Here is a 27767-nt window from a genome sequence, read left to right as displayed (position 1 = left end):
ATATTCAAAATAAGTACCTACTCGAGAGTATGTGATTTCTGCCACAGCCTGTGTGTGTGTGTGTGTGTTTGCGCGCGCTCTGGTTTAATGTTGTGGAGTGGTTAAATGCCTTCGGGAAGAGGTGTGTCTTCAGCTGCTTTTTGAATACTATTGCTTTGAAACCAGCTAACCACATGTATCTCAGAACAACTTCAGTTCAGTGTTCAGACAGTGTCAGCGTAGTGTGAGATCTGCAAATGTGGGTAAAATGTGTCAGGTATATGTGAGAGGAACCTTGAGTTGAACTTAAAGTGTTTACTTATTTTTTGCCTGAAGCTTTTACCCTATATTATAAGCAGTTTAAGGTCCTGTAACAACTTTTAAAGGTACATAATTGACTTTAGTCCACCAATAGGAAGATGCTATATTCAGTTAAGCTAATGAAATATCACTGTTGCTCCATGTGTATTGGAGATGCAGAAGTTTTCAGACTGGTTTTGATATTCTGACCTTATGTCATAAAGGTATATGAATTAGCCAGTCAAAGTTGTGCCTTAATATGTACAGCTTGTGCGTGCACTCAAGACTGAAAGCATTTTCTATGTGAAAATCGTCTGTTATTTTAACTAAATGCTTTTGCATATCTGTCCAGATCTCTTTTTTAAGCATTTATTTGTGGCCTTTTTAGTGTAGAGATCAAACAGGAACGTACAGGGTGAGAGAGAGAGGAACAGGATTGGCAAAGGACCTCGAGCCAGGAGTCAAACTCGTGTTACCGGAGGCGCAGTTGCGCTAAATGTTGGAGCGCTGCCCACAAGGTTATCAACTCCGACATCAGTCCAGATCTTAAAGGAACAGTTCAACTATAAATCAAAATCAGTCATCATCTAGTCGCCCACGTGTATTTTGAAACATACTTCAGTGGAACACAAACATGAAAGGGAGGATGTTCAAGCTGCTGTTTTCCATATACAATGAATCTTAATAATGACCCACAGATAATCAAGGTAAGATGTTAAGTGAATTATGACGTAAACTTAAGTCTGTCCCCCATTCAGAGTTATTGTATTGCTTTACAAGACTTGAAATTCAGTGCATATGGACTACTTTTATGATACTCTTGTTGTGTTTTATTGAGCTTGACAACTCCAGTCCCCATCTACTTCCATTGTGTGGAAAAGAGCACCATGAACATTCTTCGAAATATTTTCTTTTATGTTCCACAGAAGAAAGAAAGTCATGCAAGTTTGGAATGACACGAGGGTAAGGAAATGCTAACAGTTTCAAATTTTGAAAAGTTACTCCCTTAAAAAACAACCCTATCACCACAAGCACTGCTGTTCTTACTCTTATCTGCACTCAGCCTTTTTTAGAACATCATATCACGTCATTTTTACCTCGATTTGGTCTATATAAAGAACAGCTAATCAGATTCGACCCACATATGAAGTTGAACCTTAATTAGACTGTCTCAGGAGATCGCAGCAACATTTACAAGAAAGAGTTGTTAACTGAACTTTGTCCAAGTCCACATGTTGTTGCTTGTGCAGAAAAACATGATCACTTTAGATCATCGATGCAGGTCCATTCAGAACACAATGAGATAAACCTGTCGGGATGGATGCCTGACGCGTATCCCTCCCTGCCAGCGTTCTGTGGAATCTCCCATATCTGACTGACAGTTAATGTGTGTGTGTTTAGAGGTCATGTGCTACTGTAGCTACTGGAGGAGTTTGTGTGTGTGTGTGTGTGTGTGTGTGTGTGTGTGTGTGTGTGTGTGTGTGTGTGTGTGTGTGTGTGTGTGTGTGTGTGTGTGTGTGTGTGTGTGTGTGTGTGTGTGTGTGTGTGTGTGTGTGTGTGTGTGTGTGTGTGTGTGTGTGTGTGTGTGTGTGTGTGTGTGTGTGCTGAGGAAGGAGGGGCGAGCAGCGTAAAAACAAGCAGTGTTTCAGCATTTCTGACACACTTTGCACCGTCACTGCTGTAGCACTGGGCTGTATGACTCTGACTGTCGGACAGGAGCCAAGATGAGCCAACTCCACCTGCTAGGGCCACCTTAAAAATATATTTATATATATACGCTCTAAACAGACCAACATCATGGGGGGATCCCAAAGCAAGAAGGGCAATGGGTCAAACTCCCTAAAGGAGAAGAGCATTAGCATGTAAGTTTGACTTATTTCATATTTTATATTCATATGATAGATCCATTTTTGATACGTACTTTAAGAAGCCGTGACGTATCGTGCATAATCATGTAAATGTGCTGTAAAACCATGTTAATATTTCACCTATTTAGACATTATGTCAGTGTTACTGTGTCATATGCACTTCCCGATGTGACAGCAAAGGTGTGGTCATCATGCTGGTGAAGTTTATCATGGAGTGAAATGAATTCTGGGAACTGAAAGGGTTAAAAGGTGTCTTTTTATATGGAGGGCTTGCATAAAACAGTTCCAGGCTTCAGTCACAAACTTTTTAGAAATTAACACAATGCTTTGTTTAATGCAAACCCCAGCTCTTGTGCAAATAACTCCACGCCTTTTAAATACACAGACAGGTTTCAGGATTTTTTACAGTCTTGCCTGTATTTGAACATCTTTTATTTAGCAAGGCGCTACTGGGAGTGCGATTTATATATGGCATGTCAGTTGTATTGGAAGTGTTTTTGTAAAATGTGTCTGAATTGGTATCATGCTAGCATTTGTTTATATCCTAAAGACCATCCATAAAGCCTATGACCGATTGCATCACCATCTATAGTGGGTTGTAAAGGTATAAAAATGACATGTCAGCTTGTTATCAGTTCATCTTGAGGGTTAGATTAGTTTAACTCATATTGAATGAGTTGGTCAGCTCAGTTTGGCATGTGGCGTAATTTGTGTAGCATATTTGCATATTCAAATGTATGGATGATTCATAACCTCTTCAGGTTCAGGTTGTATGTATTGTAATGCACTAAACTTACAGCAAATGTGGGAAATCATCCTTATGTAACCCTAGTTCATTGAGTTTGTGTTTAATAAATTGCATTTGGATTAGAAAATCTGACACGACGCATCTGATTAGGTTCAGTTTACAGGAACTATGGCAGATCATGTCGGGAAGGTTTGGATGACTGAAAGCTTTCATTAATGCTTTACAATAAGGTTTCCTTTCTTAACATTAAATGGATAGTTCACCCAAAAAGAAGATTGTCTGTAATCAAACAGTTGACGTCAACCATTGACTTCCATAGTAGTTTTTTACCCCATACATTGTTTATTGTGAACTAACTATGAAAAATGTTTTACTAAGTAACATTAACAAACATGCAATTATTTAAAAGGTGTATTGTTCATTTTAGTTTAAGTTAGCTAATGCATTAACTAATGTTTAGAAATGAGACCTTATTGTGAAGCGTTACTAAATATTCTTGTCAGGTTTTCATGCTTTGCACTGCTTGTTGTACAAACACACACCCTAAAAATAGATTTTCCATGATGGTAGGGCTTCTTAGAAGGACACTTGAATCAATGTTACCATTTTCCCAGACTGCAGGTCAAAAATGCCATAGTTATTGTTTATAAGTAGTCATTTTGAAGTTACTATTAGAGTTGAAGTATACTATTAGAGTTTTTATTAGACAAAGAGAGACTGTCTTTTCAAAGAAACATTCCTGTCGTTGTATATGGATTGGTAATAAGGAGGTCCTCTGATGAATGTTTGGAGGGCTGGTTTTAGGTCAGAGGGTCAGCGCTGAAATGATATTCTGCATTCATGCATGTGATTAAGGCTGCACATCTATGGACAATGGCATATTTGTGTAGAGTTTGTGATGTATTATGTCAAGTGTGCTGGAGCGTGATGATACATACGTGGGAGTAGTACTGACATGCCTCAAAAAGACTTTTACTGAATTAAAATAAGAAAATATTGTAAAACATTATTATAATTTAAAATAGATTTTTCCCCCCATATATTTTAATATGTAATTTATCCCTGTGATGGAAAGCTGATTTTTCAGCATCATTACTGCAGTCTTCAGTGTCACAGGATCCTTAAAAGGGTGGTATAATGCCCTTTTCACAAGATGTAAAATAAGTCTTTGATGTCCCCAGAGTGGGTATGTGAAGTTTTAGCTCAAAATATCCCACAGAAATTTGTATATAGCATGTTAAAATTGTCACTTTTTGAGGGTGAGCAAAAATGCGACGTTTCTGTATGTGTCCCTTTAAATGCAAATAAGCTGCTGCTCCCAGTGCAGAGGGTGGAGCTTCAACAGCGTGTTCTTAGCAGCTTGGATTACCTCACACAGACATGCACTTTTAGCCATTTGTGTTCAAACCGGAGTCAGACAAAGATAAAGAGACTAAAGAAGAAGTGACAACATGTAGACAACATTTCTGAATGGTTAGTTGATGAATTTATGTAGCTTATGTGTAGTTGTCTTCAAGTCATTGATTAGCATATTCTGTCATGATAATCTATTAATCATTCCCAGGGGCGGGGTTTATGTCAATTTTAGGGTTTGTGATGTCACTTCGGCAGGTCCAACCATGTCAAGGATTTTCAAAAACATAGGGGAATCAGTGAGCGGCCCTTCCCCAAATGGCATAGCCTGTCGGGCCGGCCTTTGATATAAAAAGCCGCCGAACACCTCTTTTTCCTTGTCACGTTTTGGAAGTCTAATGTCCGTGTGAGTGAGTTAAATGATGGAAAGGCAAAAAAGAAAACTGAAAGGTGGCGGCATGGGCGGCGCTAGCAGGTGTTTCAGCACCCCCAAGAAAGACCAAAGCACCCCGATAGCACCCCCAAAAATCATTTCTGGAAGCAATTATATTCAGGCTGTGTTCTATGGAAGCCCTGAACCGCATTTTGAAAAAAAAAAAAAAGAAAACTTATCTTGTTATTTCGAGATATTAAGTCGTTATTTCAACATAATATCTCGTTATTTCGACATAAGAAGTCGTTATTTCGACATAATATATGTTATTTCGACATAATATATGTTATTTCGACATAATATCTCGTTATTTCGACATAATAAGGGGACATTCTAATTTGCATTAAGCCACATTAAGCGTTCTTATAATGGTTTTCTATGGGAGGAAAATGCTTAATGTTAAACGTTGCATTCATATTCTGGGCTCATCTGATTTTTTGTACATAGCAGCCTACTTTGTTATGATTTTAGTATCATAATGATTAATAAATGCACGCACAATTATCCGTGAACTTGATTTGAACAAATGCCTTTCAACTTGTGTGTGCAAAATTCAGAATTAAATGAATGCGCAGCAATTTGTACAAATAGAGAATCTGTAGGCCTACTATACTGTTGTAGCCATTAAATAAGCACATTTAGTTTCATATTTGTTAAAATATTATAATGTTATTTTTTTTCCATCTAAGTTGATTATGGAAAGTTAACAGCACGAGTAAGACAGGATGCGCAATATATCGAGAGACATGGAGCGGGTCAGACATGATTTTGACCACTTCATTAAGTTTTGTTTTGTAGAAAACCTTTCTTTAAAGTGAATTTCGTTTTGTATAAATTGTATCTTAATTTTAATACATTTTTCATCAACCAATGGCCTGGATTTAATAAATAAGAAGCAAATGCAGGCAATATAATCATGGAGGCGCCCGAGCGGTCAATTGCATTTCACGATAAATGGAGGCCATTTCATCCTAACTTAACGAAACTCAGTGTATGCCTCACACAGACATGAGAAATACATCAAATACACAAAGCTTGAAATGTCTTTAAACGAAATAATTCAAAACGAAAAGAAAAAGGCTACTCTCTGATTATGTAATCTATTATGTGCATTTCTCTCTATAGGCGCGTTCACTACGGATACGGCGATCGTCAACTTCATCTTTGCAGTCGACACTTTCAGAAAACAGTTTATTAATAAAAATCAATTCACGCGTCACCGGATTTACAAATACACATCTTGCTTGTTGCACGCACACATATTATGTCGAAATAACGAGATATTATGTTGAAATAACCTTATTATTAATAATACATCTTTTAGAATATTTGATTGAATGCTGAATGTTGCGCTTGTTCAATTTAATAAAATTAAAACTTTAATTGTGATCATTAAAATAAATGAATATTACATATTTAGTGGCCAAGTTTTGCTGAATTATTATTAGTATATAGCTCCCCCTGTCAATGATCTAGCACCCCCTCAGCACATGCGTTAAAAATTCTCTCACTATACTTTATATTATATTACCTTTTTATAAAATGACAAAAAACTAGTTAATGCTGCTGTGAGGGTTTCTAATACAGCGTCTGTGGGAGTGATGACAAATTGACATATATGTCTCTCTTCGGAGTTCTGACTGCCGTTATCCATTGCTCGCATTTTTTTTCCTCTTTTTGAAAGTTGTGAAAAAACTATAGAGGAGTTTTTCTTTTGCTATTTGAGCAAATGGGAACAAAAATGTATATAGGCCTATTTAATATTCTCTCATTCACAGCTATATATATATATATTATTTTTATTTTTATTTATTTTTTTGACCACCGAGGGCCGGTGGTCTACGAAATTTCCCGGTAGATTTTTTGGTCCCACTCCGCCCCTGGTGTAGTCCCTACCAGCCGTTTGTTGTAGTCCTTAAAAAGCGATTTATTTAAAAGCAAATATCTCCCTTTGCTTTGAACTTTGAGCATTGTAACTTTGCAGATGTTGTTTAGGCTCAAACAGCAACATTACACACTAACTAAAGTTAGAAAAGTGAAATCATAATCAACCACCCCTTTAAGAAATCATTCTAAAATGCTGATTTAGGGCTCTAAAAACATTTCTTATTGTCAATGTTGGGATATGTAATATATGTAATATGTTTGTGGAAATAGTGATGCTGTTTTTTCAGGATTCTTTGATTAAAAAAAAGTTGCAAAGAACATCATTTATTTGAAATAGAAATATTTTGTAACATTATAAATGTCTTAACTGTCACGTTTGATCAATGTAATGCATCCTTACTAACTATTAATTTATTTCAAAACAAATTTTTTAAATTATAGTATATAAGCTATGCTATTGAAAACATACAATATAAAATAATATTTTAGGTCTGTTATGATATTTTAAATATTTTAGAAGTAACTCCCACATTATTGTCAATGTGTTCATCTGCTTGTATATCTGCATTTGACCAGCAGGTGTAGCCAATGTGCTTTGTTTACAGCTGCTCGAAATATTTTCTGAAATTATTTGTTCAAAACTTCAAATAATTTTAATGTGAGCTATTGTATGCTTTTTACATTATCTGCAAAGCACAATATTTTAGCTCCTAATAGTTACAGGTAACAATTTTTGTGATATTTGTTTCAGCTTTTACAATATTTTTTGTTCGTTTTAAAACATTCAAATTACATATGAAAACATTTTTACATTCAGGCAAGTACATTTTTGGTTAGATTCTTTTACTTTTAATGAAGTTAAAAAAACCAATACTTGAATTCATTTCATTGTATTTTTTACACCCCTGGCTAGTTAATACAGTTATTACTATGGACCTACATGAAATGAAGAAAATTATCTAAAAATCCAAAATAATTACTTTAAAGTTTGTGCGACGGTGTTGATGGATCATGGCCACAACACACAAAATGTAAGCACAATTATTATTATTATTATTATTTAAATATATAACCATTAAAAATTAAGCATCTTTTGATTATTTTCAATGTTATGGAAGTGGAACATTTTAAATACTAATGTCGTTTAAAGTTGTGAAATTTTTTTTTAAGAATCATTAACTCATTAAGAATAAAGGCTATACAGGGATGAAGTTGATATAGGCCTAGTTCCCTTTTCTGAATACACTCGTTGTAGTTTTATTAGTAGTTAAATTTTTCACCACAAGGTGGCTCTGTGACTTCAGACTAACAGTAGACATGCAAGGCCTTTGGATTTGACTGCAGTGTTTATAGGATTATAGTTCTTTACATCAAAAACACACCAATTTTCAGTCAATAGAAAATTCTCTAGAATTCAGTCTATCGAATAATTTTGGAACTTTGTCATCTTTTCAACATAGCATCTTTTTTTTATATCACCCAACAGTTTGGATAACTGTGTTTAAAAAAAACCTCAAATTGTAAAAAAAGAACATTGCTAATGTTCCACTTATGCTCACTTATATCATAGCAAACGGATAATGTTGGATTGTAATCTAACCAAAACCTCCAGTTAATCTCCAAGATTAAACATTGAACTGTGTAACTGGACTCATGTTGAGATACACCCTTACTTTGAAGGGAGTGGTTTTTCTCATGTGAATTGTTTTTGGACAGCTGTTCTCCCTGCCTTGTGACTCCAGTAAAAATAACAATGATTATTGCTCAGCTGAAAATAGATATGGCTTTATAAAAAGCCTATTGGATAGGTGACTATTATCCATCATGTTCCAGTCTTTTCTGGAAATCTGAAGTATTTGCTGATTGACCTATTTTAGTGCCTGTTAGTACACAATGAAGTGCAGCCGTGTGAGGCGTGAGCTCAGTTCTGATATACTGCTATTTCTCACATTAGTGAAGATTGCTTATGTAAGATGGCTCTGCCCCCCATTCATGTTATCAGTGTAGTTCTGTCTGCCTGTTATTATTACATCTCATGTTCTCTTACTGTATGTTGATCTAATATGTCCTTTAAGGCTGAGTAACTCGTAAAGCATTGCTTTTTGAAGGCATCCTCCCATAAATTATGCTTCTTTTTTTTTCAAATGTTCTTGAAACGTATTTGAAATCCTGCACACTTTTTTATTTTGTCAAATCAACTTAAATATTTAATGTGGTTCAGATAACATATTTTGAGTTTCTATTTATTAAACTCATGTATTAACTCAAAGTTTTAATTTCAGTGAACTCAAAATTTGTAGACAACAGTTAAATTACTTTTTTAAGTTAAACCAACAATATTTTTTAATAATTACAGTGCAGTTACGTACATTCTGTGATGACGCAAAAATGACAACTGCATATAGTCTTATCTAACACAGTGAAGTCTCCCTAGTAGCAGATGTCATCATTCACACTCAAGCAAGATGCTGGGAGCTAAGGAGATCTCGTGCGGAGTCTGGCACTGAACACAGGAATATGATGCTCTGAAGGTTGTCTGAGAGTGTCATTGTTATGATGTGTTAAGCTGGCCTGACATCACAAGTTCATAGGCCATAGCAGCTGTTCAAGAAATAAAAGTAGCCTGAACAAAAAATAGCAAGTGTTGATTAGTCAAATTCCCTTTAAAGTCTTTGAACTAAACATATATCTCACAGTATAGAAGGCAACATTTTTGGGTTGCTTCTCTAATGGAATCATGTGCAATAAAGGTATTTCAACAAAGCAAAACTGTAAAGGATTCTGAAAATCCCATGTGTTGGAAACTCGTCTTAAAACGGTACTTTTGTGTTTGGTGGAAGTGGCTTTTAAAAAGCAGAGCTTCACTGGACAAACACATGTAAAGCTCACTGTACCTTCATTCTGTAAATCAGTGTCAGGTGTCGCCCAGGGTGCACCCAGAACAAACTGATTGGAATTCTTCACATTTTTCATCTCTTTTAGAGACTCCTTTGTTACAAAAAAAGGGAATTTTGTCTTTCTTTGAGTCCCAATCGTGGAGTTCAGTCACAGGCTGATGGGTGGATCCAAACACAGAGCTTCATTACTACTTCATTCTGTACGACTCTGCAAATGTGGAATCTGTAATTAGAAGCACAGACGTACACTCCCTTAGACTTTTCTCTTGAACCAAAACTGTCTGAGAAACCATCATATTTACGTCTGTTTAATTTGCTTAACGTCTTGTTACCGGGGAATGTTCTGAGGCATGTGCCCAGTCTTTGTTTTGGGGCAAGAGAGCAACGTTTCTCTTACTTTTTAAGAAGCACTTTTTTCAGTGGCCTGTTTTTCTTTTTGTTGTGTGTTTTCATTTATTCCCACTTCTGGGGTGTCTCTTGCCAAGTTTTCGTTGTGTGTTTGAAATGTGAGACCTCCTTGCAAAGTCCCCCTGAACTTCATATCCTGAGCATATGGAATTAAAACCTCACAAACGTATAACGTATATGGGTGGTCTCCAATAAGGAAAAGTCAATGAAAACCAACTCTAGTTTTTCTGTGATGATTCAGTCACCAAAACATGATGCACTCAATTACAAACAAATGTCAGTAACATGGCTAGCAATGTATGTTAAAATTCTCTCAAGCTTTTAAGAAAAACCTAAACCTTAATAAAAGATTCATTAATTTCGTAATTAGCATTAGCAACTCTGCTAATATCATACAGGCTTCCGAAACGGTTTCTGTTTCCTCAGTTAACTGTGTCTCACCGAATGAATTCTGCCTGAAATATCTGCAGACCTCTGATGTGGAATGACCCATCTTCTCAATGAACATCAGTTATATAAGTTACCCCGAGCCATGGAGGAACATCTGGTTTCATAAAGATTTGAGTTCATTATCTTAGCACCCACATTATCATTGCTCAGGACATTTTGTCAAAGCTAAGTCGAGTGATGGCTTCGAGAACTGTTACTCTGGTTGTGTGGGTAGACTTTGTGATGGCAACGGCCAGCAACACAACCTCACTGGGGTTATATTTTTAGACTGTTGACAGTGATCAAAGGATGTGGTTGTGGTGTAAAATGGAGATGCTTGGTTTGGTATCCATCAACTAAATCCTTGAGCATGGTTTTATCCTGATTAAGATTATGTAATGTGGACACCGAGTGTTCTTTGGTCGTGTTGGAACCCTTTATTTGGTGTTTTTAGGTGTTTTAAAGGCAAGCTCCTGACTTTTGTATAGATTATATTGTGGTCCTTTTGCCTTTGTAAAAAGATTTCGGTTTAAGTACATATTAGTCATGGGAACGCTGACTTTCCCTGGCAATCTGCTAAGGCATTCCAAACAGGTAGCAATGTGTGTGTGTGAAAGGACAAGTGAAAGAACAGGTTTCCCTGGTTGTGAGCCGGAGCTCAAGGCTAGAGATGGTTAATGGAAAAAAGACTGAGGAGGAGCTCAGCTCTGCATTCCACAGTCTCCCTACCGAAACCACGGAGCCCCTCTCTCCCTTCCCTTCAGCCTCGGTTGTGTTCCCTTCTTCTGCTTTTCATGAGAGAGAAAGGCAGTTCTGATTTGGAAGCTACCATTTCTGTTCCACAGGGGCTCCTGGATAAGCTGGACCAGAGATACAGGCACTCTCTATTCTCCTCCCCCCACTAGTTTCTTCTCAATAGTCTGATCCTGAAAAGGAGGGGTGGACGGGGGAGTTATCTGGCAGCCAGCTGATCTTTGCTGTGGTATTCTGAGAGGGAAAGGAGACTGCAAACTCTTCGTTACTCAGCTGCACTGAGATAGAGGAAGCCACGAGAGAACTCAACATCAACAGTCGCGTAAGAGGAAGGAAGCAGTGAGGCTTTTGCGACAAAAACATGAAGCTCGACTTCAAGACCACGTGAAGCATTGCCCTCCGCTGAGAAAAACATCTGTAAGAGAGAAAAAGAGGCAAAGAAAGACTGAGTCATTTGTTTGGATTCGCCCACAAGGTGTTCCAGTAGACGCTTGGCGTGTCACCAGTAAGAGGTTGAAGATGTCTTGGCTGTCACCAGTGCAGTGGGCCAAATGGACCTGGTCAGCCGTTAGAGGAGGAGGGGAGGAAGAAGGTGAGACCGATTCGGGTATGGACGACGAATCCCTCACTGAAGGGATGCGAGTGGCTATGTCAGGAGATCAAGAGGACGACGAAAGGTCTCATGGCTGCAGGCAAGTCTAGAACCTTGTAAACTTCCCAGCGTGAGAAAGGAAATGTGATATATGGAAGTGTATGAAGTGTGTGCGGTTGCTTTTGAGAGAGGAGGTGTGGGATATCTGTTTCTTTATAATGCTCTTATATCAAGTTTTTACCTTGAAAATGAGCCCAATATCAGCAGTGGAGGCCAACCTTGGAAAAACTGCTTTCAGAGCCACCTGTTTGGGTCAGATGATGGCGTTAACTGTTCTGAATGCTGTGCAGACAGGCATGGCTTAGCAGTCAGCCACATGGATCAAAGCAGCCAGAGATCAGAGGCTCTGAATGTCCATGTCTGATGGTGCTCTTGTCGTGGTTGGGGAAAGTAGCATGTAAACGTTTGCTCATCTGTATGTGTGTACTCAGTGTGTTTGTGGGTGTTTTCAGCATCATTTGGGGATTTCCTTAGGAAGTGTGCATGGCTCAGGTTCTAGCTGTTAGTCTAATGTGTCCCTATGCTTAGATAAAGATCAGAATTTAACCGTTCTCCTCTCCCAACCCCCAACTGTGTCATGGCTAATTTCCTAGATAACAGTCTTTCTTGGCACTTTCGATGGTTTAAAAGAGGAAAGTTATTTGTATATTATCCTAATTCATAAGTAGTGCATGCTAAGATAATCATCACTATTTCTATTGCTTATATTAAGGATCGAGGATTTGACTATTAACCTTTGGTGGTGCATAATTTGTTCCACCTCTTAATGTGACAGACATGCTGTTAAGCCTAACTCTAACCTTATTTTGAAATACTTACATTAATGGGGACTGGTTTCTGGTCCATCTAGAAACCAGAATATCTACAGAAACCACCCAGAGCATCCCAACTCCTGCAAAGCAATGTGCTGCTAACATCTTAACAAACACATAGCAACACTCTGACAACGACCCACAACAGCTTAGCATTGTAGCAGTGAGGGTTTTTTTTATAGGCAAGCACCACTCATATATTCTCTGAATATGCAAACATTTTTGTTTATTTTTGTTTATATAATGTTTAATTTATATGTGTCATCCGGGCAAAAAGAATGTTTTGGTTTGGTTCCCCTAAGCTGTGTTGTTGACATCCTGTCTATGTGCTGTTGAGCTGTCTGCTAACATTCCTTTCCAGGAAGAATCTTTTCTTTCCCAACGCCTCGCAGCCTGAAAGACTGTTGCAAATTAATCACCACACAGACCTGAACAATGGCCCAAAAGAGTGTCAGGATCATGAAAGTTGTAAATACACTTAGAAAAGCACACAGTAAGCCACCCACACAGAGAGCTACTCATTTCTCTGGAGCTCAGTATGAGTTAACACAAGCAGCATGAGTTGTGCAGGCAGGGAGTTTATGAAAAATACAGTGATTTAGTGGAGTGGTTTGTGTTGGGTATAACAGAATGAAATTGATATTTTTGCAAAACCTTTTCACAGCACTACTTAATACGAATTCAGTTGTGTTTTTTGCAAGTTCATCTATTCTCTTGTCTGTTGTGTTTGTTTGCTGGACTAGTAATGATTACTTCCCTAATGGGACTGCAGGTGGCCTATGCAACAAGACTGGGCACTCCTCCCAGATTGGGAACCGATTTCACACACACACACACACACACACACACACAGACACACACACACACACACACACACACACACACACACACACACACACACACACACACACACACACACACACACACACACACACACACACACACACACACACACACACACACACACACACACACACACACACACACACACACACACACACACACACAAAAGATTAACAATGCTTCCCTTTGAGCTCAGGCTCATGACTGTTATGCTCTGTTGTGAATGTAAAAATGATAGTACACCCAAAAATGAACAAGTTTTTTTTAAACCTGGACACTGTAAAAAAAATGTATATGATCAATAAGTTATAACACGTTTTTACATAGCTTTAACTCATAAAAAAAAAGGTTATGCAATTTTTTTTAAACTTTTTTTATAAGTTATACAAGATTCAACTCATTTTTTAAGTCAGTTAAATGTAATTTAAGTTGAAATGACTTAAACATCCAAGTTGATAGTCCTTAAAAATGTAAGGCAGCAAAATTTCTTTTTTTTATGATTTTTTTTTATTTAATTTTTTTTACAGTATATGTCTTTCTTTCTTCTGCAGAATACAAAAGAAGACATTTTAGGAAACTGTACTGGTCAGATTTTTTTCCATTCAATTACAATGAATGGGTTTTAAGAAGTCATATATGTTGAAATGTATTTCATTATTCCCTTAAAATCTTTCGAGCCCTCACACAAAGCTATCACATAACCCCAGAAGACTTAGAAAATAGCGCATGGGTAATCTGGTCTGCTTTTGTGACACTTTTATGTTACATGTGTCTTTTCTGAAACTTGAAAACCTAATAGCATAATGCTTCTTTTGTTTTCCACGGAAGAATTAAAGTCATATGGGTTTGGAACAACATGAGGCTAAGTCATTTTCCATTTTTGGGATTATTCATTTAACTAAAAAGCTCTTCAGTGTTACCCCACACAAACACACACGTGAGCACATAAAACCACCACACCATATGATAAACAACAATTTTCAGAAAGTATTGGTGTCACAGCTATACATAGTTATTATTTAATGAGGACATGATGTGCTCAGTTCAGTTTTGTTGCACCCAAGGCTAAAGCTTTAAGCCACATTTGCTAAATGTTTTATTAAATATTGATGTAATTTGATGATCGGATGAGTTTGTATGTTTTATATTGATCAGCCCTGATCTGACATCAGCATTATCCATCTGATTTAAATCAAGCTGAGCCAAACAACCATGGCAATGTCCTTTTGTCAACATAGTACAGATTTAAGAACTGTCCTGTTTCTAACCACAGAGTTTTTCTTCATTTTCCATCAGTTCGGACTCAGAGAGCCAATTTGACACACCTGAAGCTGAGTCGCCTGTCCATCAGCCTTTTAAAGAACCATCAGCACTGGATCAACCAATAGCAGAGAGCACAGGTAAACAAAGACCTCATAATAACTGAGAGCCATAGAAACAGAGCATAGATTCAGAGATGCCACATAGCACCTGTCGCTACATATGCCTCTATTCCTCTCATGCAATGGGATGTTGCCATGGCAACAGGAGGAAAGTATTTCTCCAATTGGTTTTGTGTGATATTTTAGTATCACTTTTGTATGTAATATTTGTTGGTAGAGTTTCTTGTAGTGTTGGGAACAGGGGATAGTGGGTCCGGCCCATTATAAATTACTGTAAATTATACTTTACCTTATCGAAGGCAAGTAAATGGGCAAATATTTATTTTAACAAAGCAACAAAGTTCTTCCTTTTATGATCAAGTAATTTACAAGCATGAAGGGAAAAGGACTGTTTTAAAAGAATGATTTGTTTGCAAATTGGGAACCACTATTCATAAGGCCTGACTTGTTAGAGTAAAAACTAGATTTTGACTTATACATAGAGTCTAATTCCAGTTCTTTATCTAGAAGAGTTTCTTTTACTTAAAAACATGCCTTGTTTTCTTTAAATTTTCCTCTTAAAGACACGTGTCCAAATTCAGGGGAGTGTACCATATCACTAACTGAAAACAGCTGCACTTCCCCAGACTCTTTTTGAGGAATTTATCTGCCCATTAAAATCTCATAAACGCTCTAAAAAATGTGAGTTGTCACTACCGTTAAGCCTACATGAAAACATGTGTATGTTGCTATTGTTTTGCACTTGAAATCTTAGTTTAGTCTCTAGGTGTAGCTCTGGTAAAGTTTGCCAGTGTTTTCCTCAGTGAGGATGAGTGTCTTTGTTTTGTGTTTCAAAGATGCAACTACTGTGACGCATTTTGACCTCAGCTTGAATCAAAAATGTGCAGACAGTATTAGTTACTTAAATGTAATGGAGTGGAGGAGGTTTTGAGGTTGGAAAATAGAGGTTTGGGTAAAGAGAGGCCCCTGACCCAATGTGGGAAAAGCTCACAGCTTGGAATTCAGCAGTTTGGAATTGAACAAAAGCATTCGCTCCTCTCAGAGCACGTTTATCAATGGAAAAAGGTCAAAGGCCTGCAGCGAAGAACGTCATGTGATTTAGTTCTTTTCTCTAAATGCCACACACAGATACTCTAAAACACACATTTGCACTCATTGAAGTTGTGCTAGGCTTGCTAGCTCACTTTCACCATTTTGATTTATTACGAGTTTATTATCTCTTTATCTTAGTAAACGTGACTGTTACTTCACAGGAAAAAATCTAATATTGAGACATTTTTTGGTGAGTTTTGTGAGAAAGTTGACCTGAGAAATGCAGAAGGCTTTAGGCTAATAGAGCCAGCCTTCCCAAGCCTACGTGTCGTGGTTTGGATTGCTTGAGCAGACAGACAGTAAAAGTTTGGCTCCAGCAGAGCACAATCCAGTTTCCACCACAGTCGTTCTCAACCTCACATCTGTACAGACACATGCCATTGCTGAAGAACACGTTTTCGTGGCTAGCAGTGCATTAGCCAGAATTTGTGGTTATGTAAACAGAAGCCTTCTTGTGTCCTCTCCACCCCAGGTACTAAATCCTGCTGCACCTTCAATGTAAAGTCATACATAAACACAGTTGCTTGTTGATGTCAGAGAATACAACTGAAAAACAAGCATTATTTACTGTTTGATTGCCTTTTCTTCTCTATAACAAACTCAGTTATGTACAATGTAATTTTTATGGCTCTTTTGTGCAGTATCTTTATGACCGTATTGACAAATGTGTTGTGACAGTATTATGCATTTGCCTAGTATGAGTGTTCTTATTATTTTGCTGTAGTTATATAATCAAAACCGCTCTGAAATGTTTCTCAGGAGGATGGAGATGAAGCATTTGTGTTTTGAATTTATTAGCTCATGATGTCCGAAGCACTGTCTGCTCTGTTTTGATGAAATAAACATTGTCGATGCATCACACTCCCACCACAAAGAGGAAGCTTAAGTCACTGCGACTAGCGCTGGCTGCATAACCAGTACCATTGTGTCTTATGATGACTCTCCTTCACTGGTGTTGCATGTTCAAACGGTAACAGTTGCTTTCATATCCTGAAAGCGTCTGTTTCTGTATACATTCACGATAACATTCAAAATAACATTAGTTTCATAGAAACAGCTTGAACTAAATTTTTAGTAGTCTTCCATTTAGCAGACACCTTTATCTGATGTACAAACCTACATTTCAGGTACCACATATACCCAATATAAATGAATTTCAAGGCCCTAAATTGGCAGATAGTAAATACGACATTCAAAGCTTCCTGTTCTTAAAAAAGGTCATAGAATGCATAGTTGCATGGTGTACTTCATATCTGCAAAGAGGTTTATCTATTGCAGAAATTAACTCGCCCTATACACTGTAAAAAAAAATAGCTGTTTCAACTTAAAAAGTAAGTATTCGTGCTGCCTTAAAATGTTAAGTTTAGTCAACTTGAAATATGATATTGTGACAACTTGGATATTTGAGTTGATTAAACTTAAAATGAAGGCAGAACAAATACTTACTTTTTTAAGTTAAAACAACATGTTGAGGAGGAGCCTTGACCTCTGGAAATGATGACAAGAGCAGCTGTAGAGAAAGTGCTGATCAGAGTGTATTGTGTCCTCGATGGGAAGGGCTGTCTGCCATCTCATTTAACAGTGAAGGACAGCATAGTACCAGATGTGTGGAAAAGACACAAAGAGTAACATATAGCTAGAACTTGGCGAAAGAAATAGGAAGATTGGGTGTGGACATTGGAAAGGACTCATGGAAGGTCTGTGGGTTGAATATTGTCATTACAATTCTGAAGGCTGCAGTTGTGTTTATTTCATACATGAAAAGAGGAACTTGAGCTTCACAAACTAGCATTTTCAGGAACCTATAATGCTAGTTTATGAAGCTCAAGTTCCTCTTTTTTGATGTCCAGTAAAAACCATTGTGTTACAGTTAAGACATTACTAGCCTAAAAGTTGTATTTGTTTATGTGATTTTCATGTGATGTTACCCTAGAACAGTGCTAAGAACCTATTAGTCAGGAGCAGTCTTTGGTTAAGGGTTTGTACTCCTTACTTAAGAGTACAATAGTTAAGGCTTATATCTTGCTCATTCTGGGGATCAAACTTTTAACCTTTCAGATTTCACCTTTCTCCCTTGAAAACCACTACAGAATATCACTCGAACAGACTCAAACTCATGTTGCCCATATTAGCACCAATGTCAGAATGTTGGAGCACTAACAGAATTCACAAATTCAACTCCGATACAGTCGCCTGTTGGACATGTTCTTTCCTGCATGTAAATATTTTGAACAGATAACAGCTAGTACTTCTCAAAGCCGTCTCAATTGGAGGTCAGCTCAAAGTCATACATCTTATTTATAAATAGACTGTCTCCTCCTGTCTCTTAGCAACAGACTGTTGCATCAAAACTTGGTGATGACTGCCAGCAAAACTGTTAGTCAAAGGGAATTGTTTAAAAATGACTACTTTAAGACTATTGACAATTTCACATGTAGATGCTTGAATTGTGATTTGTTCAGCAGGTATCCTCTTGTTACAGTGGCTTGAAATGCAGTTGTAGAGGCAGTTTTTATTCTTCGTATTTTGGCACAGAGAGGCACAGAACCTGATTTTACCAAGTACGACATGTTCCTGGATCAACATCTTAGTGATTTTAGGTATAACTTATGGGTAGGGTTAGGTTTATGGGCAGGGATATGGTTAGCATTACATTTTCTGACAGGAATGTTGTTCCAGGATCAACAAAATATGTTGACCCAGCCAGGAACGCGTCTAATTCGGCAAAACCAGGACGTTTTTGAAAAGTGAAAGGCCAAGTCTTCTTTTCAGTAAATCAGAAATGGGTGTGCTGAAACATCTAGCCCACTTTTCTGGCTGATTGTTGCTTGAGGTTGAGTTGTTTGTGCCTGTTGGAGACAGGGAAGAGAAGACTATTGTTCAACTCTTTGCATCCCGAGTGAAGCATTTCCTGTCTTTTCTGATGCAAGGAAGTCTGTTCTTCAAATATCCTCCATAGGTTTAACAATAGAGCATACTGTATGTATGTGCTCTAAGAACATATGAAAGGAAAAGTGAAAACACTCTGAAAATACAAGAAAGATGATATTAGGGGAACATATTGCATTATCTTGTAACACATTATTGCATATTTCAACAGGATAATTCTATAAATTATACAGAACATGATAATAAATGTTTTACCTCTTCTACTCTCAGGTTTCCCAGAAAATTATGTGAATCAGTTGACCTCCATCATAACCGAAGCCCAGAACTTGACCCTGGATGAGCGTTTTCCTGAGGATGCACCTGCCCCGGTCGTGCGCCAGAACAGTGTGGACCCCAGCCCGACCCTGAAATCCAGGAACCAGCTTTCCTCTGCTGACATGGATGTGGACCAGCCTTATCCAGCTGAAGCAGTTACACCAGATGATGCCAATATCTGCAATGGTCACATTGAAGAACTGTCCTCCAAACCACACACTAAGTCCCCCAAGCTTAGACCTCCTTCCCTCAAGGTGAAGACCCCACTGAATGGCGTAGACCCCAACGAAGTGGACGACAATCCTCCGATACTTCCGAAGGGAAGCTGCAACTTTGACCCTAAACAGTTTGACAACACCATGAATACATTTGCAACTGAAGAGACCAAGTTGCAGAACTCTCCACCTGCCAATCCCACTACTAAATCAGAGTTGATGGAGGAAATGCCTGCACAGCCAGTACTGTTGGAGTTTGGACTTGATGATGTCGAAGCCAAGAGACCTCCACCCAAGAAGTTTGGAAAAAAGACAAGCAGCAAGCTGATTACTCCAAAAAAACTGCGACCAAAAGCTGCAGAAACAGCAGCTCTACCACCAGAGACTTCATCAGAAAAAGACCAACCACCATCTGAGAATGTGACTCCAATGAACGTTGATGATATTCCTATTCCTAAGAAATCCTACAACTTTGACCCAAGTCAGTGGGATGATCCCAACTTTGATCCTTTTGGTGGGAACGGTAAACTTAGCAACTCGCCAACACTCCCTAAAGGATCATATAGTTTTGACCCTGATCGTTTTGATGACTCTATTGATCCTTTTAAGCCATCAAAGACCTTAGGTGGAAGTGACACAATTAAACCAACGACTGAGAAGCTAATAGACAAACACAAACCAGACGAAACTCTGGAGCAGAGGAAGCCAACAGGACAGTCTCAGAAGAAAAACAAAGACAGGATCATCACGTGAGTGGCAGTTATGCTAGACAGACAGGCAAAAAGTATGTGTGTTGCATCTGTGGCTTTCTGTTGTGTCTATTAGCAAACAGGAGGGATTTTCACCCACTAAGCATGATAAACACATCAGTCAAACCTACTTTTCACTTTTGTGTTTATTGTTGGAATGCTACCCTGCCTTTTCAACATCTCAGTTGTTGTCTAATCACGCATCTTTCATGTGGCGCAATCGTATTTGATAGTTCACAGTCGTAAAATGTATGGTCGTCTTGTTTACACTGTCCCAGTGTATACGATTCCCACTTTCCACTAAACTATGGCATCCCCTCGACAAACTAACTCATGTTTGTTTGTGAAAGTCAGGAAGCTTAAACTCACTCCTACTTTTTTTCTTCATGCTTCTATCTCGGCCTCTAATGTCTTATGGCACGTCCCCTCTCAACATCCCCTCCTCTCTGTGTCTGCTCCCTCCCTGCCTTCCTCCCCTGTCCCTGTCATACTGTCCCCAGGACCACTAAGCAAGTGCGGTTTCTCTGTTTTCTATTGTAAGTATCCTCTCCTGCCCTCCTTTCCTGTATTTTCAATGTTATCTCTTCTGTCCCGTTGCTCAAGGCTGAACTGCCCTCTTGCTCCAAATCATGTGCAGTATCAGTCCTCCAAACTAACTAGGGCAGAAGGTGTACTTATTTATTTTATTGTATTCTGACTGTTCATGCAGACAGTATTGATTTAGTCCATGGGCATTTTGTAATGATTTTCAGATTTGACCCTCTCATGGTGCTCAATATACTAATCAGTTGTTATATCAAGCACAATGTAGATATGCAGGCTCTGTTTTAAATGGTCTAAACTGTTTTTTTGTAGGATACAATGACTATCCCTATTTCTGAATGGTTAACTATAGCCAATGAGTTGTTCAATAGATGCCAATACCAAGAAAACAGCCTAGATGGCCAACATAATGTTGATGTGTATAGGCTATTTAGGATATAATGCACTAATATGACTGGAGTTTTTAATCTGATGTTCGTGTGCATCATTTTAAACATGTTTATCTGTAAACCTTTGCTGGAAATAAATGAAAAACAAAATATTTAGTGCACTTTTAATTATGCCAAGATGTACAGAAAATTGCTAAAAGTAAGTTAGTTCAATCAAAAATGTTTAAAAGAATAAAATGTGCATTATGCCTTGACAAAATATCTTAAAGGAGAGAAATATATCACCAAATGGTGATTAATCAGTGTATTGCTCTCTCTGATACTATCTGTATTACTGCAACTATCAGGGAAGTTTTTGCTAAAAGTTATTCCAGTGTTTCTTGGTCGCATATTCTGATGTTGTCAATATTCTTTTCTGCAGGAACTTGTGTAAAGTAAATAAGTATGAGAATCAGTCCCTAGTTCTGGATGTCTGCAATCAGGTAAGATTTCAGTACTGCCCAACAGATAAGAGTATGCATCTTGTTTTGTATGGGCATGTGTGCATCTCTGTATTTTGTATCTGTGCATATTATATATGCGTGTGCTTTTGTATGTACATGACTATGTAATATGACATAAGCAATATTATATATACAAAGCCTCTAGATTTGCTGTATTGTCTTGGACCTTGTGGTTACTGCAGTGACTCAGCAAACACCCTCCTTCATGTTCCCTCACAGTCTCACTCTTTCTCCCATTAACCCACTCTGAACTAACCCTCCTCTTGAAATACAAGATCTCTATATTATTGCTCTCTCTGAACCAGGACACTAGTGTGCGTCATTGTTTGTGTGTGTGGCTCTGGTAAACCCTAAGTTATGGGGGTGAAATGTCCCCACAAAGACGTCGGCAATATCCAAAATCCTTGACCTTGTGGGGAAATGTTTTGGTCCCCATGAGGAAAACAGCTTATAAATCATTCTCAGTGATGTTTTTTGAGTTTTCTGTGATGGGTATAGGTTTAGGGATAGGGTTAGTGTAAGGGGATAGAAGATATTGTACAGGATAAACACCATTATGTCTATGGAAAGTCCCCCTTAAACATGAAAACACAATGTGTGTGTGTGTGTGTGTGTGTGTGTGTGTGTGTGTGTGTGTGTGTGTGTGTGTGTGTGTGTGTGTGTGTGTGTGTGTGTGTGTGTGTGTGTGTGTGTGTGTGTGTGTGTGTGTGCACCACGCAAACTGAAATAAGATGCGGTTCCCAAAACAGGTCACCGCCTATGCTTTTGTCCCAGAGAGTTTAAAGCTCTTTGTGGAGAACAGAGTCTGAGTGGCTGTAACTAATTTTTTAGACTGATCAAATATTTTGCCTGTTTAAAGCTGAATTACAGTGATATTTTGTATGCAGCCAGGGAAAACCACTGTTTACCAAAATTACATATCAAGTGTTTTAAGTCTGTCAAGTCTGTATGTACAACATTATTATCTGCTTTTGTTATTCACAGGAGAAAGACGTGCAGGAGGATCCTGCGTCTAAACTGCCTCACCGCGTCCATCACGCCACAGATGAGGAGAAGTTAGCCTCCACCGTCATGGGCCAGAAGGACGGGCCAGAGGAGTTTTCAGACTGCACCAAAACAACCACCTGTACCAAGACTGCAGATGGTGAGGCTTGTAACTGATCTCATTCTGTTCTACTTGTAGTACTGCAGTGTTTATTCTCAGATAATAAATCAATAATCATTAGAGTCTGGGTCAATCTGTCACTAATGAGGTTTAACAAGCACTGCTCTGTTAGATCAGACAGTTTGGGGGCATTGTATTAGAAAAATACTTACTTGTTCAGCTAGCTTCTCTCTCTTTCCCAGGAAAAAACAACAGTCCTCTGTTCTGTTGCAATTTTAATTTGCCCAGTAAACAAAAACAGTTTGCAGACAATCCTATTTTGAGCCACCAGTAGTTGAGAGCAGTAGTTTGGCAAGATTATGAAGTTCATTAAGTTGATGAAGCAGTGGTCCTGTCATCATAGAAAATATGTCCCTGCGGTTTACCAAAGATAATGTGAAATCACGCAGACATATTATTTTAAAGAAAAATATGTTTTCATAATCTTTCATAAAAAATATAAATGTATCTTATTTAGAAACTACTTACTTTTATAGTTTGCTGCTGACATCGTGTCTTGAAGCACGCGGGCGGGAAGCAAATAACCAATACAACCATAGCATAGCCTTCGCCCGATCCAATCAAATCGCAGAGGATACAATTAAGTCCCGCCCTACATTAGATCCCACTGAATATTGTTTTACCATTATTACAAACGCTGCGAATGCCGTTTTGTAGTGTCTCTTTAGATAATCCATGCATAAAGAAAGAGCTTTCTTTCTGTTTCTTCTTTAACTTTCATTAAAATTTGTAGTTATGGGTAGATTAGATACATTTAAATTCAGAATTAGAATAAAGAAGTGAACGCTACACTCGCTTTTGATTTGAATGCAAGTGACACCATTTCGCTATAGTAGCCTGTGCTGCCCTCTAGTGGCTACTTTATGAATGATTTTAAATCTTACTATTTCCTTGAGAGAGACCCTTATAAACGGTTTACATATTTTTCAAATAGGGCCTACATTTTTGTCCACTGGCAAAGTAGGCTATATACAATTTTTACAGATTATAAAATCTTAGGAAATTGTTACAATATAGGCTAATCAAGTCAGTAACAATCTGCCTTTTTTTTTATCAGATCTGCCAGTAGGGATAACAGACCGGTTTGATGAGAAGGACCTCTCCTCTTCGGTAAGTTATAATTGATTAGTATCTATGGCATTCCTTTAAATTCTGTATGACTATATTCAACACACTAGGCTACTAGCTGAGGTGCAATATCTGTCTGACAGAGATTCATAATTATAAACCCTTTAAAGGGATTAGTGATGTCCACAAGACTTAATCTGTTCAAGGGCAAGCTAATAACTGGGTCAGAGGAAAGAGTGTAGTCATTGTTTCATCTCCTAGAAAAATGTGGTATTATGTATGCTGCCATTTAGCACTATTATTATTGAAAGGAACATGAAACAGTTCCTAAAGCTTTTCTCTGATTGTGTTTTGTTCTGCAGAGTGAGAGTCAATCTCTGAGCTCTTCAGACAGTGAGACCATAGTGAAGACGAGTCCCGGGCTGGACTCAATCCCTCTCAGTGAGATAGATAAAGCAGCAGTGCTCACGCTGATCAGAGAAGAGGTAACACTCAAACACCTGCCCTGTTTCCCGATATACTGTCCTGAGATCAGTCCGGCACAATATCCAGGACATGTAAACACATTAAATGACAAATAAACAAAATAAAAATGGTTACATATATTATTGATTTATTATTTGAAATGTTTTGCTATTAAATTAGTTGTAATATTTGTATGTAGCATTTAAATGTAGTTTTATATTAAATTTAAAAGTCTAAGTGGATAAAGTTGCATTTTTGTACCTGTAGATAATTGCCAAAGAGATCGAAGCCAATGAGTGGAAGAGGAAATGTGAGGAGGGTAAACTGGAGGTCATTGAAATGAGGTACATCCTTATCTAGAACCCTTCCCAGAATGCATCGAGTTTAATCCCCCGCACTGTACAGTCCGTACACTGAAACATTCTAACATTATTTACTGATTTTATTATAGGAAAATAGTTGATGAGTATGAGAAGACGGTAGCTCAAATGATAGGTGAGTGATCTACCTCTCAAAACCGTTCAAAAACATAATGAATACACATTTTAGGTTAAGTGTTTGCATATTTCTGCGATGCACTAATCTACTTTTTGTCTGATTTCCGCAATACAGAAGATGAACAGCAAAAGAACATAGGATCTCAGAAAAGTGTCCAACAGGTAACCCTGGAGAGAGATCAGGCCCTCGCCGACCTCAACTCGGTGGAGCGCTCGCTGTCCGACCTGTTCAGACGCTACGAAAACTTGAAGACCGTCCTTGAGGGCTATAAGAAGGTAAGATGTCTTCTTCAGTGTCCGAAATTCTGAATATATAAACGATTCGTCTGAATGTATACAGATGATTCTGCTGGTCTCTTATCAGAATGAGGAAGTGCTAAAGAAGTGCGCTCAGGATTACCTCACGCGCGTGAGGCAGGAGGAACAACGTTATCAGACCCTCAAAATCCACGCGGAGGAGAAACTTGACAAGTAAGAACCATTTTCAGTATTAGGGTACGTTTACACGACAAATATGTGCTAAAAACAGAAACAAAAATTTGACTCTTAAAAATATGAGAAAAACCTATTTATGCTAACTGCCGGTTGGCCTACAAAGTGACATCATACCTGCACCACTCTATGGGAGCGCTGTGTGCTCAGGCTCTGCCGTTCTCAGCGCCGTCAAAATAAAAGTCAGCCACGCCGTCAAAATAAAAGTCACAACTATAAGCGCGGCTTGCGTCACTTTAGAGTTCCTATTGGCGGCGCGAATACAACCAGGAAAATGGTCCTAGGGGAACATTTACAGTAGTTCTCAGAGAACCACCCTGATGGCTAGTTCCTAGAACTAAGTTCCTATAACTACCCAGTGCGAAAGGGGCTATTGAATGATTTCTGTTCGTTCGTTTTTTGCAGAGCGAATGAGGAAATAGCTCAGGTGCGAACTAAGGCCAACGCAGAGAGCGTGGCGCTGAACGCCAGCCTGAGAAAAGAGCAGATGAAGGTGGAGTCCCTGGAGCGGGCGCTCGAACAGAAGGTAAACTCTCACACATTCATCCTCACCCACATCTGATGTATATAACACATGCTGTAACATCAACTCAAGATGTTACAAATGTTTTCCAAGAAAACCTTATTTAAAAGTCACTTTGTTATTTCCAGAATCAAGAGATTGAAGAGCTCACTAAAATTTGTGATGAGCTCATTGCAAAATTGGGCACAACGGACTAAAAGGAAGGAGAACCTCAACATTTTTTACCCAAACCCACCCCGACCAAGAACGCCTCTGGATCTCCCATTGCTTTTCTTTTTTTTTTCCTTTTTGGAAAGGAGTCACTTTTCCATGGGTCTGGCTCAGGCACTGGAAGAAACAACAAGATATGAGTCCCAAATGTTTTTTACAGATTCAGAAAATGCTGATGTTGGACTTACACTTATATTTTGGTGGTATAAAATGTTTCATTGGTCTTGAAGAAAGTGGGAAAACCACCCACATATCTCATTCTGATGACTTTCTGCTGGCTGTTATGGCAGCTGTGTGTTTGGGAGAGACTCCGGGTGTGTGTTCAGGTGTTTGTGGAAAGGCCTTGTTCATAGTTTACATGATTGCACTGCTGCTATTTGTAACGGAGGGAGCAAATCATATTATTTACAACTTTTTTTAGTTACATTTCTTGCATTGGATAATACTGTAACCTGTGTAATTATTTGGTTATATATTAGAGATCATGATACAAATTTAAAGGAATTACGGGTTCAGTACAAGTTCAAGATCAATTGACATCACTGTGGTATAATGTTGATTACCACAAAAATAAAGGAATAAATTAATTTCCTCTTGTCTTTAAAAAAGAAGAAGCAAAAATCCAGGTTTACAGTGAGGCACTTAAAATGAAAGTGAATGTTAAATGTTACAATATTAAGTATTTCAACTGTATAGTCACATGTCGTACAATATGAGGGTTAATATGATTTCAGTGTGAATTTTTTTTTTTTCTTTGTAAAGTTAAATGCAATTTTAAATAATATAAGAGCTTAAATAATATGCACATGTTCACAGAAGTATTAACTTAAGAAGAATATAATCGAATATTTCTGCTCTAAAATTGGCCCCCTTCCATTCAAGTCCCTCACTGTAATCTCGGTGGAAAAAAGCATGGACTTATATATCATTGTATGGATTCAAATTATATTTTGTGTTACTCAACACAAATGCTGTGGAGTTTAACTTGTATTGAACCCGGAATATTCTTTAACGGAGTTGCTTTTAGCATATTCAAGACTTCTGTTGTAAGAGTTTGTAGACAGCTGTAGTTCCATACTCTCTGGGTGTTTATAGGTGCCAAATTATCATAATTTATTATATTAAGCAAGCTCTGGTGTTACCAGATGTTCTGATGGGTTACTTTTTCCTAGGCTTGAGGTCATAATCATCCGATCAAATGCTTGCTTCGCAAAACGTAACGGCAAAAAAGCAAACCTAACTGAGAGCACTTAAACTTTTTGTATGAATTTCTTTGTTTTCAAAGTCTGCATGAATTACAGAGAATATCACACGTTTACTCTCTGTCGCAGAGAAGCTGTCCAAAGTTATGCCTGTGGACCGAATCATTTTCAAAACATTCAATGAAGTCATTACGAGGATTGACAATCTTTTGCCCGACTAGTATACGTGCCTAAAGCTGAAGTGATGCTTTCTATTGGCTGTTGCTGTTGTTGTTGTTTTGTTGAGTTTTTTTTTACACACAATTCCTCTGTGCTTTCTAATTCAAGAATATCCCACTGCCAAATGAATCCGCAATCCATGTGCCAAGCGTTAACGGGTCGTGTAGAGAAATCGAGCCTGTATTTCAAGAGCGTGGTGTTCTTTAAAGTACTCACTGACCTGTGTATATTTTTATGAGAATTTCTTTTACTGTGTTATTAATGTTTGTAAAGTGGAAGAGAGAGTTGCACAGATATCCCGTTGACTAATATATATTTTGTGCATAAATGCATTCCCTGAATAAAGAAATAATTAGCTTGTTGAATGCCTTATAAGTGTTATTAGGTGCAAAGATGCATGTCAGTATCGGTAGCCTATCTATGTCTTTACAGCAATGATTCTCAGGTTGTGAGTGTGTTGCATATATAGCTAATCTCTTCTTAAGAG

General features: G+C 38.0%; 1 protein-coding gene and 1 long non-coding RNA gene across 3 annotated transcripts; one reads left to right on the top strand and one right to left on the bottom strand.

The window, feature by feature from the left end:
- The first annotated feature begins 1931 nt into the window (after positions 1-1931).
- Positions 1932-27645, top strand: tacc1 (transforming, acidic coiled-coil containing protein 1). 2 transcript variants are annotated; one of them, XM_082156916.1, is made up of 13 exons: positions 1932-2141; positions 14659-14762; positions 18996-20004; positions 21358-21418; positions 22424-22583; positions 23662-23714; positions 24035-24157; positions 24405-24481; positions 24589-24632; positions 24750-24910; positions 24999-25105; positions 25532-25652; positions 25778-27645. In XM_082156916.1, the coding sequence occupies exons 1-13, from the start codon at positions 2077-2079 to the stop codon at positions 25844-25846; spliced, it is 2154 nt and encodes a 717-aa protein (XP_082013042.1). In that variant the 5' UTR covers positions 1932-2076; the 3' UTR covers positions 25847-27645. The 2 variants fall into 2 exon arrangements, with proteins under 2 accessions (XP_082013042.1, XP_082013041.1); XM_082156915.1 differs by lacking the exon at positions 1932-2141 and adding an exon at positions 11307-11747.
- LOC309488655 lies at positions 6475-9435 on the bottom strand. The gene is made up of 2 exons (XR_014202233.1): positions 8923-9435; positions 6475-8744 (listed from the first exon to the last, which is right to left on the bottom strand). It is a non-coding gene; the product is annotated as an uncharacterized lncRNA (long non-coding RNA).
- Positions 27646-27767: the final 122 nt, after the last annotated feature.

This window comes from Leuciscus leuciscus, assembly GCF_965113295.1.
Source record: "Leuciscus leuciscus genome assembly, chromosome: 24".
Taxonomy (NCBI): Eukaryota; Metazoa; Chordata; class Actinopteri; order Cypriniformes; family Leuciscidae; genus Leuciscus; species Leuciscus leuciscus.
This window is presented reverse-complemented; position numbering and strand designations above follow the sequence as displayed.

Bases quoted from the DNA above. Each gene is read 5' to 3' on its own strand.
- tacc1 (XM_082156915.1), top strand. From the start codon at position 11,575: ATGTCTTGGCTGTCACCAGTGCAGTGGGCCAAATGGACCTGGTCAGCC. The intron at 24,911-24,998 runs GTAAGATGTCTT...GTCTCTTATCAG, and splicing joins TCCTTGAGGGCTATAAGAAG to AATGAGGAAGTGCTAAAGAA. The intron at 25,653-25,777 runs GTAAACTCTCAC...TGTTATTTCCAG, and splicing joins AGCGGGCGCTCGAACAGAAG to AATCAAGAGATTGAAGAGCT.